At 55.0% G+C, this 18,683-nt stretch overlaps 8 protein-coding genes across 8 annotated transcripts; 4 read left to right on the top strand and 4 right to left on the bottom strand.

Moving 5' to 3' along the window:
- The first annotated feature begins 870 nt into the window (after positions 1–870).
- On the top strand, positions 871–2,605 carry BDW47DRAFT_71772 (glycoside hydrolase family 76 protein). Its single transcript, XM_024819687.1, has 4 exons — positions 871–1,122; positions 1,173–1,286; positions 1,355–1,944; positions 1,994–2,605. Exons 1-4 carry the CDS (start codon positions 1,047–1,049, stop codon positions 2,564–2,566), a joined length of 1,353 nt encoding a protein of 450 aa, XP_024668770.1. The 5' UTR covers positions 871–1,046; the 3' UTR covers positions 2,567–2,605.
- Positions 2,606–2,908: 303 nt separating this feature from the next.
- Positions 2,909–4,497, top strand: BDW47DRAFT_71763 (zinc-dependent alcohol dehydrogenase). Its single transcript, XM_024819686.1, has 3 exons — positions 2,909–3,191; positions 3,263–3,553; positions 3,620–4,497. The coding sequence occupies exons 1-3, from the start codon at positions 3,071–3,073 to the stop codon at positions 4,309–4,311; spliced, it is 1,104 nt and encodes a 367-aa protein (XP_024668769.1). The 5' UTR covers positions 2,909–3,070; the 3' UTR covers positions 4,312–4,497.
- A 1-nt stretch (position 4,498) lies between these two features.
- BDW47DRAFT_134067 (F-box protein) lies at positions 4,499–6,154 on the bottom strand (the record flags this gene model as incomplete). The annotated part of the gene is made up of 1 exon (XM_024818005.1): positions 4,499–6,154. The coding sequence occupies one exon, from the start codon at positions 6,152–6,154 to the stop codon at positions 4,655–4,657; it is 1,500 nt and encodes a 499-aa protein (XP_024668768.1). The 3' UTR covers positions 4,499–4,654.
- A 222-nt stretch (positions 6,155–6,376) lies between these two features.
- On the bottom strand, positions 6,377–7,692 carry BDW47DRAFT_111609 (uncharacterized protein). Its single transcript, XM_024813987.1, has 2 exons — positions 7,611–7,692; positions 6,377–7,547 (listed from the first exon to the last, which is right to left on the bottom strand). Exons 1-2 carry the CDS (start codon positions 7,675–7,677, stop codon positions 6,505–6,507), a joined length of 1,110 nt encoding a protein of 369 aa, XP_024668767.1. The 5' UTR covers positions 7,678–7,692; the 3' UTR covers positions 6,377–6,504.
- A 2,288-nt stretch (positions 7,693–9,980) lies between these two features.
- On the top strand, positions 9,981–10,800 carry BDW47DRAFT_120108 (uncharacterized protein; the record flags this gene model as incomplete). The annotated part of the gene is made up of 2 exons (XM_024815444.1): positions 9,981–10,626; positions 10,676–10,800. The coding sequence occupies 2 exons, from the start codon at positions 9,981–9,983 to the stop codon at positions 10,798–10,800; spliced, it is 771 nt and encodes a 256-aa protein (XP_024668766.1).
- A 369-nt stretch (positions 10,801–11,169) lies between these two features.
- On the bottom strand, positions 11,170–12,940 carry BDW47DRAFT_111607 (glutamyl-tRNA(Gln) amidotransferase, subunit A). Its single transcript, XM_024813986.1, has one exon. The coding sequence runs from the start codon at positions 12,818–12,820 to the stop codon at positions 11,216–11,218; it is 1,605 nt and encodes a 534-aa protein (XP_024668765.1). The 5' UTR covers positions 12,821–12,940; the 3' UTR covers positions 11,170–11,215.
- A 1,113-nt stretch (positions 12,941–14,053) lies between these two features.
- On the top strand, positions 14,054–15,890 carry BDW47DRAFT_71709 (cytochrome P450). Its single transcript, XM_024819684.1, has one exon. It carries the CDS (start codon positions 14,246–14,248, stop codon positions 15,800–15,802), a length of 1,557 nt encoding a protein of 518 aa, XP_024668764.1. The 5' UTR covers positions 14,054–14,245; the 3' UTR covers positions 15,803–15,890.
- Positions 15,891–17,688, bottom strand: BDW47DRAFT_71732 (Zn(II)2Cys6 transcription factor domain-containing protein). Its single transcript, XM_024819685.1, has one exon. It carries the CDS (start codon positions 17,164–17,166, stop codon positions 15,979–15,981), a length of 1,188 nt encoding a protein of 395 aa, XP_024668763.1. The 5' UTR covers positions 17,167–17,688; the 3' UTR covers positions 15,891–15,978.
- Between the last annotated feature and the right edge of the window lie 995 nt (positions 17,689–18,683).

The following is an 18,683-nucleotide window of genomic DNA, read 5'->3' as shown; positions in this document are numbered from 1 at the left end:
ACAGCGTAACCAACAAGCAGCGATACTGGAGACCGTCAGTACATTTACACGGAGTCGAGGCGTTGACAAGCGTGAATGGGCGCGCCCACGGTCTTGCCATTCTTCTATTCTTCCCCTGGCCATCAATGGCATCTTCGATAGAATCCAAATTGGGGTTAATCGCATGATGCGCAGAGTACAGATAGAGGAGTTGACGCGGTCGACTGACAATATGTGTGGTTTAATCCCCGGCGTCCTGATGCCGTAGCGGAGTCCATGTTCTCTAAGCGACAAGCTTAGCTGGACTCGCGACCCTCCTGGAGCCACCTGCGACATAACCGCCATAGAATCAATTTACAAAGATGGTGCATCTCACCCCCCGGGTTTGGGTGCCAAGGCAATATGCACGCATCACAATAATGTGTGGAAGTTGACTGCAGTTAGACTTGGCAGGCAAACCCTGATTGGACGGCATACCAGCGCCATATCTGTACAAGAACTTATTGTTTGAGCGCTTCAGACAAAACACGGTTGCGCCGATCTGAGAATACGCTGTCGCCAGGGAGAGGAAGGGAGGGAAGGCCACTAGAGGGGCTCAATCGAGGAACAAGGGGCACAGGGGTAAACGATCAAGGTCCGAACCACCAAAACTCATAGGACCCGAGAACAAAAATGGCACCGAGTCAGGTCCGATCAAATCAAGAAGACTTATTGGAATGCTCGATGACCGCATGCGGCCAGCCACCCCTGGATCGGTCCTCCGCCCACACATCATGACCGCGTCATTGGCTGATGAACCTGCCAAAAAACAACCCTTTGATGCGACAACAATGCCACCCTCGGATTGAAGAAGGATCAATCACATTGTGGAACTCCCTGAGTCGATGGGGTCGCATCGAGGGGAAGAAATGAAGGCTCCATGTGGAGCGCGTTTCTATGCCAATGTGACATTCCTCCGGTGCAATTGTCCGGTATGCTATTAACCATTGTCTGTCGAGTTCGATATTCCTGATCTCACTTTCTTCCCTCGCTGCTGCTGCCTCTGCACCGCTCGAAAAACAGAGACAATGCGAAGACCCTGGCTCACGATTTTGGCGCTGCTGGCCGGCGTCCAGGCCATCGATTTAAATCTGGACGATCCGGGTGAGTGTGAAATCGGGGGATGACGGTCCGTACGACACTAATAGCCTCAGAAAACGTTAAGAAAGCATGCCGTGCTGTAGCCAAGGACATGCTAACCCATTATACGGGGATGAATCCTGGGGACGTACCTGGAAATTTGCCGGACCCGTACTACTGGTGGGAGGGTAGGTCTACACAGCCCGCGACGAAACGAACGGAAGAAGAGAAACCCGCTTACCAGAGTATATGACAGCCGGTGCCATGTTCACGGCTTTGGTCGACTACTGGTTCTACACGGGAGATGATACGTGGAACGAAATCACGACGCAAGGGTTGCTGTGGCAGGCGGGCGACCTTGGGACTTACATGCCGACCAACCAGACTCGCACCGAAGGCAACGACGACCAGGCCTTCTGGGCATTTGCCGCCATGTCGGCGGCCGAGCGCAACTTTCCCAACCCGCCTGAAGGAAGCCCAGGCTGGTTGGGCCAAGTCCAAGCAGTATTCAACACGCAAGCTGCCCGATGGGCTGCCAAAACCTGCGGCGGGGGCTTGCGATGGCAAATCTTCACCTGGAACAACGGATACCATTACAAGAACACTATCTCCAACGGATGTTTTTTCAACCTGGCGGCGCGATTGGCCATGTACACGGGGAACAGCACATATACCGAGTGGGCGCAACGTGTCTGGGATTGGACCATGGATATCGGGTTGATGACCGAAGATTTCCTCTTCTACGACGGGGCGGATGAGCGGAGTAACTGTACCCAATTCAACCAGATTGAGTGGACGTACAACTCGGGAGTGTACCTTCACGGAGCAGCCACGATGTATAATTTGGTGAGTTCAAAATCCCCCGGCTTGGCGAGTAACACATTGACCGTCGTAGACAAAGGGCGACCCAGTCTGGAAGGAACGGACGCAGAACCTGCTGAAGGCGACCGATGTCTTCTTCAAGGACGATCCCAAAGATGTCATGTACGAACGGGCATGTGAACCGATCGACACATGTGAGGTGGATCAACGGTCCTTCAAGGGCTACCTGGCCCGGTGGATGGCCAAAACCACGCAGATGGCACCGTTTACCTACGACCGCGTGATGCCCAAGTTGCGGGCGTCCGCCGAAGCGGCAGCCAAAACCTGCACGGGAGGAAAATCCCACACAACCTGCGGCCTGAAATGGTCAGACCAAAAGTGGGATGGCTTGCGGGATGTCGGGAGCCAGATGGCGGCGCTAGAGGTGATGCAGTCGACCCTCATCGCTCGAGTGGATCCCCCCGTGACCGACGACACTGGTGGTACGAGTAAGGGCAACCCTGAGGGGGGCGCCAAGCCACCCAAGCAGACACCGGGACGTTTCACGACGCGTGTGACGACAGCCGACCGTGCGGGGGCCGGCATCTTGACCATCCTGATGGCCCTATTTGTGAGTGGGACGACAGGGTGGTTGCTGTATGACTGATGCGTGAGTCTCCGTTTATGCCGTGCGGGGATGCTTTTTGTCTTGTAAAATATGTAATCACCATGTAAGCACAACAGGAATTGGACAGCTTTCTCCTTGCTGTAGTGGGGCGCCAACTGGTGGGTGGTGAAGAGTGTCCTATCATTAGATCTTCCAATCTCGGACTACGCCGAGAATAGTCCTGCAAGCACCATCCAAAGCACGACAAGACACCGGAGCAAGTGTGTGAAATATGAAGGCGCGGCGTCGTGCCGAGAGGTCATAACCAGTACAGCGCCAGTGCTGCACACAATAGGCGAGCTGTCACCCGGTCAAAGGAGGGGCTGAATAGCTCCACCGTCGAGAGACGATCTAGTGAGGGGCACTAAAACCACCGGCGGAGGATTTCCGCCCTGCCTCGGGTGGTTGTTTTTTTTTTAACTGGCCCAGAAACCGGCACATCACCATGCTCCTTACCTTGATATCTTGGATCCGACAAGACATCTACTCGACAGATTGGACATAATGGCTCCCGCAATGGCAAATCCAGAATTCGAGATTCCCACCCATTGCAATGCCGGGGTTGTGGTCAATGAAGGGCCCAATTTTGAACTCCGGGTGGAAATGGTACCCGTTCCGGAACCAGGTAATACTGCCTACCATTGAAATAGCCTCGCGATCTTCGCTAACACAGGCGACGATGCCACCTCCTCCCAGGACCGGATGATGTCTTGCTCCGCCTGAATGTGACCGGGGTGTGCTCGTCCGACCTGCATATGATGCAGGGCGATCTTGGTTTCCCCCCCATGTCTTACTTCGGCGTGCGATCCCCCGGCCACGAGGGGGCGGGCGTGGTGGTGAAGGTCGGGCAAAATGTGACAAACTTCAAGCTTGGTGACCGCGCGGGGGTGAAGCCGCTGCTGGATACCTGTGGGTCCTGCGAGTTGTGCTGGGGGGACAAGGAGACCCACTGTCCAAAGGCCACCCACGCCGGTCTCATGGCGCCCGGTGAGTGAGCGCGCTCGGGCGCGGGACTTTGTTATGGTCGACCCCCTGACCCATCTATACATACAGGTACATACCAGCAATACATCGTCTCGCCCGCTCGCTACGCATCGCCGATTCCCGACGGAGTGCCGGACGAAGTGGCCGGGCCCATCATGTGCAGCGCCTCGACCATCTATCGCTCCTTGTCCCAGTCTGGCCTGAAGCCCGGCGACTGGGCGGTATTCCCGGGAGGCGGCGGTGGGGTGGGCATCCAAGGAGTCCAGATGTCCAAGGCTATGGGGATGCGGCCGATCGTTGTCGACACGGGTGCTGCGAAGCGGGCGTTAGCGCTCACCATGGGGGCTGAGGCCTTCATTGATTTCATCGAGACTCCCGACGTCGCAGCGGCGGTGATCGCCGCGGCCGATGGTGTGGGCGCGCACGGTGTGTTTGTCACGGCCCCAGCAGCGTATAAGACGGCGTTTTCGTACGTGGGTGACCGAATCGGAGCGATCATCATGTGCATAGGACTGGCTCCCGCTGGCACAATGACCGTAGGAGGCGATCCCAACGTCTTCATTCTCAAGAACCTGGCCGTCAAGGGTACCCTGGTAGGAAGTCGAAGCGACACGGCCGCCGCATTGGACTTTGCGCGTCGGGGTCAGTTGAAGCAGATCTGCGAAGTGTATCCGATCGATCGACTCCCAGAGGCAGTGGAAAAGCTACGCCGAGGAGAGGTAGCGGGGCGGATGGTGGTCGATTTCAACCAGAGTTCGTAGCTCGAGGGGTGAGAGAGAAGATAGAGGGAGGAGAAGAGAGAAGAAGAAGAAGATAAGGCAGTGACTCCAGGGTGCCTGAGTGCCTGAGTGCCTGGGTCAACATGAACACGCTGCCTCAGGTGTCGGTGATATATCTACGAGCACAATGAGAGCGTCGGGGGTGCGTTGGTCCATGTTATATATATTGGGTAGCTCCCATAATGATCCACATAAACATGCTGTTTCCTTCTTCATGTTTTGCAATTATTTCACAGTTCTTCATAGCTCCAACGCCATCAATTTGTGGCATCGATTTCACTGTTTTCCATCGGTCTTTCCGCGGGATTTATGCGTAGACAGAGATTTAGCCTCGTCTGGGCGGCACAAGCAGATTGAACTCTGGAGGACCATATGTCTGATGCCGGTGATTCTTCCACGCATTCCTCCTGGCTGAACCCATCCCCAGCTTAGGAGTTGGCCGGAAAACGAGCCCTCTGCGAATATCCTCCTGGTCGAAGCTGCGCCGGTGTACAATGTAGTTGCCTGGACCAGCGAAGAAGTGGTCTCCGCCATCTTGGGAGAACCGTTTAGATGGGGTAATAGGGTCTTGCTCATCCCATGTTGTGTGCAAATTCACCAATTTCTTTGGGGCAGCGATCGGTCCCGCGTCGTCGCTTGGGGGCGCTGTCCCCACATTCCACCAGAGACTCGCGAGATTGACCGTCGTTAAAGAGGCCATGTTGTTTATGTAGGTGAAAATTGGGGACCATGTCCCTTGGACGACGTGGATCTCCTGCAAGGTCAGAGACTCCAGGTTGGCATGAGTGGAGAGGAAGCGGGGCAAGGACGACTCGATGACAGGGAACCCAGACAGCGCAAAGGACTGCAGATGCGGCAGAGTGACCTGGTCGGCTAGTGCTGTAAAAATGGAATGATACTCATCAAAGTTCACCGGGAAGCGATAAAGGTGCAGGTCTAAATGGCGCAGGTTGGGGGTTGCCTGCAAAAGCTGGATCAGGCCGGGGACTGCCTGGGGTTTGGTTCCCCGTGGCAGTTCGACCACATGCCCAAAGGTGCGGTCAATGACCTTGCTGCTCGTCTCACGGCCATACTCCCACTCCCAGGTCCCATCATCGATGTCGGTGCACAGGCTCAATTGCAAATGCTGCAGAGTCGTCCCAATGGCCTTCCAGTCCAGTCCTCCGACGCGGGTATAGTTCGAAAGGAAGACGGCGCAATTTGGTGTCTGTCGGTATATATCAAGATGAGTGATATCAATGCCGCTTCTTGCAACGGCGGCCATGGTCATCTTGTACACCTTCGAGGCGGTGGTCCAGGTTTCAAGCCAGACACCGTGCCGGGTGTTGGTCCGCATACCCGGACCCAGGACCACCGACACATCCAATGTGATCCGTTTCAAGGACGTAGACTTGAATCGCTGAAGAGTCCCGGTCAGCGAATTTATGACCTCCTCTGAGGACAGTTCTTCCTGGGCCGCGCGTTGCTTCTCAAGCCAGTCCACGTCTGATTCAAGGTTCGGTGCCGTCCATTCCCATTCGCGCCAGTCATTCGGGGACGGCTGACGACCGAGTCGCACATTCGCCTCATCAGCCGCATAATAAACCGCCTGAATTGTTAAGTCGTGAACGTGCTGTCGTAGCACGGGGTTCCGACCAAGTGCGTCCAGCGAGGCGAGATTGTCCCTGGTCAAGTCTGTGCTGGCCCTTACATGGCGGACAAAGTGGGGTCCCAGACAGCGAACGCTAAGCTCCCGGTCGACAAGACGCAGAGCTTTGATGCTTGCCAAGTCCAGATACGTCAAAATAGTCTCGAGTACCTCTAATGGGAGGCGCGACCAGGTCATGATGGGATGGAAATATATTGAGGATGGCGATAAAACATCAAGCGGGGGAAGTCGGGGTTTTTGTAGAACTGACGATGGCGGATTTAGGGCAAGGCTTGGCATCTGATCTCAGCACTGCCACGTTCCAAATATATATCTCAACCATGGGGGAAATGATGAAAAAAACTTGGGGATATTCTTTATAGACAAGGTTGCGAGAGGTTGTAATAATTATCAAAAATACAAACAGTCAAAGAGTGTGCGAAATGTTCTGCAAGTTGGTTAACATGCCAGCCGATCGCAGCCACTCCCACAAATTATATATCACTCCGTACGGATTCATCTATATAGTCTCTCCATCAACTCCCCAGTTACTGCCCGTTGGGCACTTCCTTATTCTCCCACTCGTCATCGTGCATCTTCTCCGTCCCCATCCACATCACCACGCGCTTCCGAGTCATCGTCTTGTCTCCTTCCTTGTACCGGTCGTCCGGGTCATACTGCAACAGCACTGACCCATCCACCGCTCTCCTTGGATCTTCAGGGTCGTCCCTCCTGTATTTGTGTTCCTTCCAGAGACCCTGGTCAGCAAAGGCCGGAACAATCCCCTTGACGACCTCTCTCATCGATTCCCACCGTTTCACATAGTACTTCTGATAGCCCGCGTCTTTCATACCGGGGCAGGCGTCCAGGGGCACCATCATGTAGCCTTTAGCATGGCCGTCTTCAAGGGCATCCTGTACGTCGCTCACTGGAACCTGCTCGGGCTTACCCGGCTCGGTCGTGTCCTCGCTCTGTTTGATGCCTTCGCGCAGGCCCTTGACGACCGTCTGCTCAAAGGCTTTGTCCCTAGTCTTATATTCTTTGAGCCAGCCAGGAGTCTTTTTGCCGTCCTCCCCTACGGTCCATGTCGTCGGAGTGAAGGAAATGTCCTCGAACCAGTGACCCATAAAGGCCCCAGAGCGGCTGACGAGGGCCATGACGGTGCAGCCAGTGAGGCCGTCGGTGCCCATGCTGAATGCTTGATCTTTAAACTCCCGGGCCCGCGACGTCCCCATGCCTTCCACCTCGGGTTCCTCCTCGCCCGTGGGGATGTGACGATCCCACACGATCAAGTCGAATGACTTCCGGCTGATCTGGCCGTTGATGTAGCCGGCCAGTCGATTGTCTCCCGGGATGTTCAACGTGCGCGCCTCCAAGGTGTTCTCATCCGATGAAGCGGGGGTGCCGTGAACCTGGATGATGCCAAGGTCTCGCTTCGCTGGGTCGCCCTGTCCCGGGTATCGCACCAGGGGTCCACATGTATGGGTGCAAGTCGCGTCATCGTCGCCGTCGTCGCGCTTAACCAGCCCAAGGGCGACAGGAGCGTCCGGGCGGGACGAGCGCGATTCGAGACTACATAGTTTTCTGGCACCTACAAAGGAGACGCATTAGCAATGGACGGTGGCGTAGTAGGGGAGCGACTGGGAAGACTGACATCCATACGGGGCTCCCAGCACTGGCTGGAGAATAGCCAGGAGAGAAAGAAAGCGTGTGAGCTTCATGGTGGTGGGTACCGTGAAGGATTTCGAGTTGATGAGCCCAACCAAGTCGGCGACTCTTGATGTCTTTTATATGTCATCCTGTTTTGTATGCCATCCCCGTCTCTTTCACCGTCCAACAGTCCGACAGGCTCTAGGCCATCTTTCAGGCCCCCAACCATAAGCATAGCCCCCACGCTCGTGTTCGCTGGATCCTACCTGGCAGGGTGCACGATCCAGCAGGAGCGCACCATCCGACTGGAAATAGACTTAGTGGCTTTTCCTGCAACCTTAAAGTGTAGCTGAAGAATGACCGATGTCTCAGCCGTACAAGAAGGCTGTACCTGATCCCTGCAGGCTGCAGGAATGATGGCGGTAAGCCACTGGCGCGCCTGCAGAATACTAAGGTTATCGTTAGGGTTAGTGTTGCTTGGCCCCTGCACCAGCAGGGCTGACGGACCAACGAGATGGGAGAACAACACCGTCAGCTTACCATGCAAGAACAGTGGGCTGTGCAACCGATACCACCCTATCTGATTTCTTGACGAACTATTCGTCGCGGATCTTAATGCGAAGGCTCGATATCAAGATCCTCAAGGCAGACACTGCCCGGCTGGTTCCTAGTGTTACTAAATCGATACTCGATCGATACTCAATCGATACTAAATCGATACTAAATCGATACTAAATCGATACTAAATCGCGCGAATACGAGCGTTAGTCGCATCGACCCTGGTCATGGTGGCATGGCAGGATTGGTATGGGGGCCAAAATATCATGTAGGCACGGCGAAGGGGAGGGTGTGTCGGAAGCTTCATCGAGGGGCATAGCCCATCAGGCGTGCTATTTTCGAATCAACAGGTTCACTACGGGATATGTCCGTCGCCAGACAACTATATAAATCCCCTTGGGTCCGTTCTTGACTCACCCATCGCAAGAACAACAACCAGCACCAACCGAACACAATGCGAGGCACGCACACGCTACTCGCCCTGGCGGGCTTCTTTTCCCTCGCCTTGGGCGATGCGGTCACCTTCACACTAGGTAACCCAAACGACTATCAAGTCACCGGGGTATGTTTTCCCCCTTTGTGCCAGAGTTTAAGATACTCACATCTCAACAGACAAACATCGCGGTGCCCACGGGTGATACGCTCGAGATCCTGGGGAACGGCAAAGAAGACTACGGGGTCGATGTAGCGATCTCTGATGAGATGAAAAAGAAGATCCAAGAAACTATCAAGAATGACTGCAAGGATGAGTTGACCTCGGAATGTTTCGTGAAGATCCGCGAGATCATAGAGCACCAGGACACGGAGCTGCAGACGCGCTTTGCTCCTCTGGTGCCCCTGGCCATCTTGGGGGCCTTGATGGCCGTTGGAGTGGGGTGGTATTTGGAGAAGTCTGAAGAGAAATACCAGCCCTTCCATGTTCCTCCTCATGTCATTAGCACTGCTTCCTCCCTGGCGACGGCCAGTGAGATTGTCGTGATTCCCACTGAGGGCGCGAAACCCATCACCATCACTGCCTCCCCGATTCCCACCGCCTCAGCGTGCGTACTAGCCCCCCTCACCTACTGTACCATAATATCGCTGACAGACCACGACTAGAACTGCCACCGCCACGGTTACCACGTACAAAGATAGCGCTGACGGCCACGACAAGGGCGATGTCGCGATTATCATCCCCGAAGATATCGCACGGATTCTGGACGACTACCTGGGAAAAGACCAGACAAGTAGCTGTCCCGACGGCGAGTCTTTCGAGAAGAAGAAGAAGGCACGCCAACTGGGTGGGCTCTCGGGCTCCGTGTGCGGAGCCGAGCTCACGATGATGAACAACGCAATCGCCGGAACAATGCTCACCATTATGGGCACACAGGTCCCACCCAGGATCAGGGGCGATGCCGTCCGGGCCATGAACCAGGCCATTGCCTTTGTCCGTAGCCACTCCGGAAGCTTGCGAATGACAGCCGATCAAGCCGCCAAGGTGGCTGAGTTCCTGTATCCTCTGGTATGGCAGAAGATGGTAAATGGCCAGGCCATCAAAGGCACCAATGTCATCCCCAAAGACTCGATTGACACGGAGCACGAGGACGAGTGTGACAAGGACAAGAAGCACACGGCCACCAACTGCAACGTTGGATGCGAGGCCGCTGGCCGACTGGTAGAGTGCTCAACCAAATGCTCTCGCGCGACCGCATGCACCAGCACCTCCGGAGCGACGACCACGACTGCCTTCAAGCCCTGGACGGCCATCCCGTACCCATTGGCGACGGCGACGAGTAAGCCGCGGGCCGAATGTGAGGACAAGCCCTCCGATTTTGGAATGCAATTTTTCACCGACAAGATTTACGGGGGATTCTGCGACAAGGTCTCGAAGGACAAAAAGTCGGAGACCACGGTCGACAAGGACGGGAAGACATTGAACAAACGCATGCCTCCTCCGACGCACGACCCTGCCCAGTTTACCCTCGGCTATGAGCCCAACAAGGATGGCGGGGAATGTCAACTTAAATGCGGCGAAGCATTCTACCAGCTGAGCGGGTCGTGTGGAGCGCAAAACAACTTGTACATGGGCGGCAAATTGGACGTCGGCTGCGGGACATACTCTTTCTCCATCAGTCGCCCGGAAGAGCCCGAGCCTGAACCGGAACCCGAGTTGAAGCTGAGTGAGCGGGTGTGCTTTGAAAAGTGGAGGCATAACGACGTGCCTTCCTACTCGGAAGACAGCGACTGGTGGGAGAAGATCCTCAAGAACTCGTGCGACGAATTTGGCGACGATGCAAAGGTCACGCCGGACAAGATGATCACCGCGATGCCAAACGGGTATTTCAACAACCCCTTTATCTGGACTGGAGCAGTGTGGATGAAGGGATGTAAGGCCGAGGGCGACTCCCAAAGCTTGCAGCAACCACTACCGAATGATAGCAGCGTCACCTGTCGGAGTCTCCTTATAAACAACTATCTGAAGTGTAAGTCCCTTTTTGATCGATACGAAGAACATGAGACTGACTTTCGCAGGCAATAATGGTGGCACTGGCGGTCATATTGATGCCGGATGTGTGCGGTACACTTTCATGCCGAAGGGCCCCACCAAGGAAGACGACGTGGGGTTAGAGACCGATATGTATGGTAGGGATAGATGAGCCTGTCCGTCGGTGGCTCCGGGTTGGACCTAGTATACTTGCCAGGTTGAATGGCCATAATTGCGTGGGATAAAGTATTGTTTTATTAGTATTCATAAAGCAGGAATTCAGGATATTGAAACGTTCACTCCGCCCTTGGAGGTGGTTAATTTCAGGAAATACCAATTGAGCCCACCCTAATCACAAGTCAACGGCTGAAGTTGGCCACAAAAATGTATAGTTTGACACATTGCTTCGCAAACGAATTGGACTGTTACATATACAAAGTCGCAAGGGCGAACTGACCCCATTCCCGGGTAGTAATTGTTGTATCCACGAAATATCCCGAAATTTATATGATAGGTTTAGTCTAAGAGGGCAATGGCCTCCAAGCGCTGAAACCACAGTCACGGTGCATTACAGCAAGGCCGACTGCCTAGGTAGAATACATACGAGGCCCGACCCCTACAGACTGCAATATACCCTTCTCGCCCAAGGCGGCTACCAAATCAGCTAGGACATGGTCGCATCCGCGCGCCATCTGCAGCGCCACCGTGACAGGGAGGTACTCCTCATGGAGGGTAATCGCACTCTGGTAGGGGATCTCGCCCAGGGGCACCACTACCTCTGGCGCTCCCGCCATGACGGAGGCATAATCCGTACTCCAGCCGACCGGTGGCTGCACCGTTGACTCGTAGTACTCGTCGCGGTAGTCGACCTCGCCGGATGAAAACATACTGACTACCAGAGATTCGGAACAAGATGCCTCGTCGAATCGCCCGAAGCCAATTGTCTCCCACCATTCACGGAAGATTGTCATATTGCGCAGGGCGACCTCGTAGGCCGCATCCCCGCCGTGGTCCTGTCCCCATTGCCAGCGATAGCGCGGGCCGGGGTTGATGAAGGGGCGTCGACCGTCATGGATGGCCGCGTAGTCCGCAAACAGAGGTTTTGCGAGGCGATTGTATTGGTCGACTGCGGTGAGGATGGCGTAGGTTTCGTTTAACAGATCGTTAAGCTCAAGAGGTGGGGAGGCATGCGTGTCGCGCCACCGCTGCTGGATGTTCACTAATGTCCGTGGCACCCTCAAAAACTCCTCCAGCTGGCCCACGAAACGGGTGAGGAGATGATGGGCGTGGGGACCGATCCCGGCGCCATCCCACCCATCATCGGCGAGCAACAGTCGCTGCGGAAACGACGTGTAATTGCGCTCGAAGTTTGGATACCACGACTGCACGGTCCGTGCCCACAGTCCCGGGTGACGGGCAAACACCCCAGCGGTATCTAGCGGCGAGGATAGGGGAAGGACATGGTCGAGCGAGATGGCCCCCGTCGACGGTCGGTTCCCGTATACACCTTGCAGCGCTGCGGGCGAGCGGACAGAGCCACCCGTATCACTGCCCACGGCCAGATCCAACCATTCATACGACGCAATGCCCGCTCCAGACCCAGACGACGACCCGCCCGGCGCTTGGTATCCATCCCCACGCGGGTTGAAGGGACAGTGGAAGTCGACCCAATCGGCGGTGGGCCGATCGCCAGTGGAGAACTGCACCGTGCCGGTTTTGCCCACGACAACAGCTCCGAGGTCGATCAGCCGTTGAATGGACGGCGCCGTGACGTTCTGCGGCCCATAAAGAAAGTAGTACGATCGACTCCCCCCGCTCGTGCGGAGCCCCTTGATGTGGAAGATATCCTTAAATCCCACCCGCAGGCCCGCCAGAGGCTGTTCACGCGTGGGGGTCGAATACAAACGGGAGGGTACGGCAACATCCTTAGTCATGGCGTTCTCCGTGATGGCGGGAAACGCCATAAAGCCCCCCTTCTCGTCGCTGATCGTGGCTTGGACAAAGGCCATGTTATGATCGGGGTAAATTCGATATGCGCGGAACACCTCTCCGGTGTATTGGAAAACAAAGTAGGGCCCCGGGGGAAGGTCGATGGTAAGGTTGACGGAAACCCAAGGCCCAGCGGCTACCCCGGGTCCCGCCAGCAGGGTCTCCATGCCTACCGACTGGAGGGTCAACATAAAGTCATCCATCGGGAGATCATGATCGCCCGGGTGGCTCGACGCCAGATAGACAGCACCGAGAAAGGCATCCTGAAAAACATCATCTTGTTGGCGGAAAGAGGCTAGAAGAGAGTTGAGTTGCGTGCTGGCGTTGACGGGGAGAACAGTGAAGGGAACTACGCCCATCCCCTCGCTCGTATTGAATGGAAATGGGGAATCGACCAAGTCGCATTGGAACCGCGAGACCGGAATGCCACTGACAAAATAGGGGATGCCATTGAGGGTCAGAATCTGCCCATCCAGAATGGTAGTGCCTACTACGGCGGCTGTTAACAATGTCACAGCACATAGACGCATGATAGGACGGCCGGACATCGCTGCCCTGATGTATGATTCAATTCCTCAGAGAAGTCCAGAGACGAGCATCCTTTCTCCTTTTAAACAGGCTGGTGGATCTCGCGTCCAATGTTTTCTCCGGTGAGGGCTCAAGATAATATACGTCTATCTGATATGATTTCGCAACCCCTTGCGTCTGGTCGAACGGGAATGCGCGCTTCGGCTCGATCTCGGGGTTCCGATTCTTCCCAGATCGTTATTCACTTCCCTTATTCGGAAGCACTAAATTTAGAGAGGGGGGTAGGGGGCCCGTGGGGAGTGCTGCACTGTACTTCGCTTGATCCTAACGTACACGGCATACCAACAGGTGTAGGTGTCCATCGGCTCGACCATGATATTGATATTCTAAATCCCGAGTGCATTTCATTACTGGAGCTGGCCGACATGAAACCTCATCCCCGGCATGTCTTATCGTCGGAATGAACAATTTCAGGCCTGTTGCCAACTTCCCACCCATCGAGTCATCTCTCGTGCCCGCAGTCGAAAATGCTATCGACGCGTGTTGATTTTTGGCACGTTGACTGCACTAAAATCAACGCCCAGAACTGGGTCTTTCTGGCAGCAAAAAACTGCATGCATTGAAGGATTCGACAGCCTTAGCCTGATTATTCCGCCAATTACCAGATCGATATGTCGCTGGGCTCCACTACTCTGCATGATTGCACACCCAGAGTGACAGCGGGTGGACCCTAGTGCCAACGGCGGACTTTTGGACTCCAATGACAAGACGCCGCGTCCCTCCGGCTCTTGAGATAGAGATTCTCGAGACACCAGCATAGGGGCCCGTGTTGCGAGTAGCCCGCAACCGGTGTTAGAGCCTTGTCCTAAGCCAACTCCGCAAGTACAGCCGCCGCACTCGTATTGGCGAAATGGATGAATTAGCCAGCTCGGATGGGCTACTATGTCACCCATCTCCGTTTGGGCGCGCGACGATCCCCTGCTGGCCAGCGAGCTAGAAAATGCTGGGTCTCATAAGTAACCCGGTGACTGCCCTTTGCCCATCTGCACGTTCTCAAACGCTTGATGTGAAGACGAAGACCTCTTTCGGCTTCAGCAACAATGAGCTTGACTATTACCACGGTGCTGATTGCTCTGGTCGTCTGGCGACTGCTGTATGAATATCGTCGCGACCGTGGCCTTCCTCCTGGTCCGCGTCGGCTGCCACTGATCGGCAACCTCCACCAGGCACCGCAAGTGCTGCCCTGGCGCACCTTCGACGCTTGGTGTAAGCAATATGGTCCTATTGTGAGCGCGCAGTTCGGGCGCCAGACCACTATTTTCATTTCAGACGGCGCCATGGCGAAAGACCTCCTCGACAAACGCGGCAACATCTACAGCGACCGGCCATGGCTGGTCATGGCCCGCGACAACGTCACCAAGGGCATGCATCTCTTGCTGCGTCCCTATGACGACCGTTACAGGCTTCATCAGAGAATGGAGGCCCCGGTGCTTGCTCCCCGCGCCTCCTCCACATATCTCCCCATCCAAGATCTCGAAAGCAAGCAGCTGCTACGCGACCTGCTTTCGTCCAACGACTTCTCGCATGCATTCGAGCGCTACAGCATCAGCCTCCTGTTCGCCCTCGCTTACGGCTTTCGTATCGAAAAAGGCACCGAGCCCGAGCTCGACTGGGCCCGTGAAGTACAGGATAACTTTGTCTTCGCCGCGCGAGTAGGCACCTGGCTCGTGGATGCAGTCCCTATTCTCAATGTCCTGCCGCCGCGCCTGGCGCCTTGGAAGCGCTTCGCCGAAAAGCTGTACAAGGTCGAATCCGAGGCGCACATCGGCAACATGAACCGCGCCCTTGCCAGCGACTCCTGGAATTGGACCAAGGAGTTCTCAAAATCCAAGCAGTCCAAAGAAATGGACAGCCTCGAGTTTGCATACGACCTTGGTATTTTGGTCAATGCTGGCTTTGAGACCACCTCCACCGCCATGGACATATTTATCCTTGCCACTCAGGCGTATCCAGTATTCGTCGCCCGTGCCCAAGAGGAGCTCGATCGCGTAGTCGGGCATGATCGACTGCCTGGCCCGGAAGATAAAGATCATCTCCCATACATCCAGGCCGTGGTGGAGGAGACGCTACGATGGCGACCGCTCGCACCCCAGGGCGTTCCTCATGCCACAACGCAAGAAGACACCTATGGGGGATATCGAATCCCCAAGGGGGCCACTATCGTTCCCTTGTTGTGGTCCATGTGCCAGGACGAGAGCCACTACGAACGGCCCCTGGAGTTCCTCCCTGAGCGGTGGCTGACCCCGTCCGACGATCCCGACCGCTTCACGAACTATTTCGGTTTCGGCCGTCGCATCTGCACCGGGCGTCATATTGCCAGAAACTCACTCTTCATGCTTATTGCGCGCATTCTTTGGGGATATAAAATTTCTTTGCCCCAAAGTCCAGGGGGTAAACCCGTTCCGGTAGATGATCTCGCGTTTGGCTCAGGGTTCGTATCGTCTCCAGACCCGTTCCAGGTGGTTTTTGAGCCGCGAAGCGAGCATGCTCGGGAGGTGATGGAGAGCGAGTGGGAGCTGACAGAGAAGAACCTCAGTGTGTTGATGAATGGGGTTAAGGAGCATCAAAAGTCTCTGGGACTGGAGATACGCGCATAGTATGGTTAACGGGGCGCTGCATGAAAAGACTTGGCCACTGCACCAAAATACCGAACGGTATCTTTGGTCGGCCATGGTATGACTGATATCCCAATAAAAAGCGCTTTGGGCATAATTTGACCGGCATGAATATAGTCTTCATTTAAATGTACAATGATCTTTCTTCGCGTTTACTGTCATTCAAGGCCGACGGACTCCTGGCTAGCTCTTGCGAATAGTACCATTAACAACGCTGCTTCATTGACCAGCGGTTGCGTCCAGAACAGAGAAGACTGTATTTGCTCCAAGGCCAGCCGGTAGCAGTTGTCGAGCAGTGAGCATTCCCCATCTGATACATCCGGCCTCAACCGCAGTGCAGCTGCCATGGCCATGTATACCTGAAACCGGGCCATCGACGCTGAGCAGGAGTTGGTAGAAGCCAGTGTCTCGCTGTGATCACACATAATATTGAGACACGCTTGAAGGGCTTCTCGACTGATCGGGACGCCCAATCCAGGGGCTTTGTCGCAAATGAAATCTAAGAGACTATCGGCCTCGGCACGAGTGGGTAAAGTAAAGTACTCTAGTTCTTCGGCGGGAGCGGAAATTCCAATTCCCTGAACATCCGTCAGGGATTCACCCGCTTGTGATGAGAAAACACCTGGAAGATCGAAGTCGGTATCTAGTACCAACGACGATACAGATGACCTTCGCGAAGGGGAGGACAGCGCAAAATTTCCAGGAGAGAGAGAACACTGCGCCTCCCATGTTGGGGACGAGGAAGCAGACAGCGGCGGTGTGAGATTGGCGCCCAGCTGCAACGGCATCAGCTGAGCACCTATAGTCATACACGCTGTGCCTGAGTCCGATGCCACCGGAATTCCGGATGGCGTCATTGCCGTTTGCATGGGTGTCGAATTCGCACACTCCACGATCTGTATCCGGGGAACGTCGAAAGGCGGCGTGTCCCCGTCATGCACGCGTGCCTCAACTGATTGACATCCAGATGGGGATGGCATGGAATCTGTGGGGCTTGGGTCAACCGGGAACGACGGCCACACTGGTAGATCCTCAGTGACGGATTCGCTTTGCATGCTTGAGAAAATAGAACTGAGCGTAGCGACCTGTGTCTCCAATTCATGTACCCGTTTCTCCAAGGCAGCTTGTGCCTCCCCTTTGCGGTGGCGAATACAAACCATGGAGAACCGTTGACAGGTAGCACAGGGTGTGTTCCCATCGCAGCGAATCTTTCGTCTCCGACAACGCTCACAAGCTGTTGTAACTGGTCTGGGACGTGACCACGTCCCTAGCGGATGGTTCTCTACCGTCGCATGCTGCTGAGTGGTTGGGGAGTTCGACTCGGGCGAAGTTGACGGCACATCCATTGCTTCAACACTCGTGACCGAAGGTAGTAACGCAGCTTCACCATGCGCGGGTCAGCACAGCAACAACAATTCAATCGGCCGGCCTACCATGACAGTCGACAAGTTAGTAACCAGCTGCTCGGAAGTGACTCATCAACACCTGCGCACATTGATTATACCGCAATGCTTCGTGGGTTTGGCTGGTAGATGCAACGTGAGATATCGAGGGGTACAGCATGCCCCGCTTAGACAAGAGCACTGCCACCACGACCATCCTCGGCGATCCACTCGCACCGCCGATCCAGCTTTGCTCTACACAGAAAGCTGCCAGTGAGCATTTTCCTTAACCAAAGACCATGGTCAGGGGTGGGATCTTCTTGTAGCAGGGAAGAAGTTGGCTTGGGTCGGGGTTGTTTCGGCGATCGGCCCAAAGTCTAAATGCCATCCTCGCATTGAGTCAGAGTTCAACATTGAACAAGCAGGAAATGACCTGGCTCTGGAGGAGAATTGCGCTGGAATACGACAGCATCGAGGATAAATTCCCATCGCATGACGTGTCGATTTCATCGACTGGCCTAGCTGTGACTGATTGAGATCCAGAACGAGTAATTTACAAGGACCAATTAAGACCCTGCGGATCCAGTGATTGGCTCACTCAAGACCGCAGCAGATCTACGGTCTTTGCTAAATAGAGCAGACGTTGGTGCTTTGACGAGGACTTTAATCCTGCTGTTGTCATTTGTAACACCCGTTGGGTGGCACAGTAGGGGAATACACCATTCAGTGTTCAGTCCGCATGCCATTTGTGCAGTTTAGCCACGGTTGGCCTCGTCAATGAGTCTCCTCTTGGAGCAAGGCCACCAACATACCGCAGTCAGAGGGAGTCAACGATTTCATCACACGGCATCCTCCTTCCCTCGCTCCACGTATAGTGTCTGTTCAAAGTTTGGCTCCAGTGATCTCAGCCACGGCACTAGAATCCCGAGCGGCATTTTGACCGGGCTTGGTATGACTTACTTCCCAACAACGAATCACTGGACCGCGGATATCGAGCAGCCCTTCACTCAGATGTTGCTTCGATTCCTTTCTTGTGGACCTGACCATTTGCCGGATGTGGTTGACCTTTGTTGAGTCTTGGAAAACATGCTGCAAAACCCAATCCCAAGTCTCCGGCCGAGTAAAATTACAGACCAGCCTCGCTCCGCCCCATTAAATTTTTTTTCTGGAAAGGCTGCGCCGCGAATCCCTCGGGGGGAATGTAAGGGCGATCGACTTATCATGGCTCGGGCAAGGCCCCGGCCCCGCGGGCGAGGCCAGGAGCTACCCGCAGAGGCTATCAGTCCAGGAAGTGGGTACCTTATCACCTCCAACATGTCGAATGTTCCACAAAGGTGTGCTTGAGGCTCAAGGCTCCACCAGTGCTAGAATGTATCCCCTGCTAGCTGTTGTGATGACATCAGTGCTCCGGCAATGCGTGCGGATCTTAATAAAGCCGCACTTTAGGACCTAGGTAACCACAGCAATACGCCACATGCGAT

This window comes from Aspergillus candidus (assembly GCF_002847045.1).
Source record: "Aspergillus candidus strain CBS 102.13 unplaced genomic scaffold BDW47scaffold_57, whole genome shotgun sequence".
Taxonomy (NCBI): domain Eukaryota; kingdom Fungi; phylum Ascomycota; class Eurotiomycetes; order Eurotiales; family Aspergillaceae; genus Aspergillus; species Aspergillus candidus.
The sequence above is the reverse complement of the archived record's forward strand: the minus strand, read 5'-3'. Positions and strand labels throughout refer to the sequence as shown.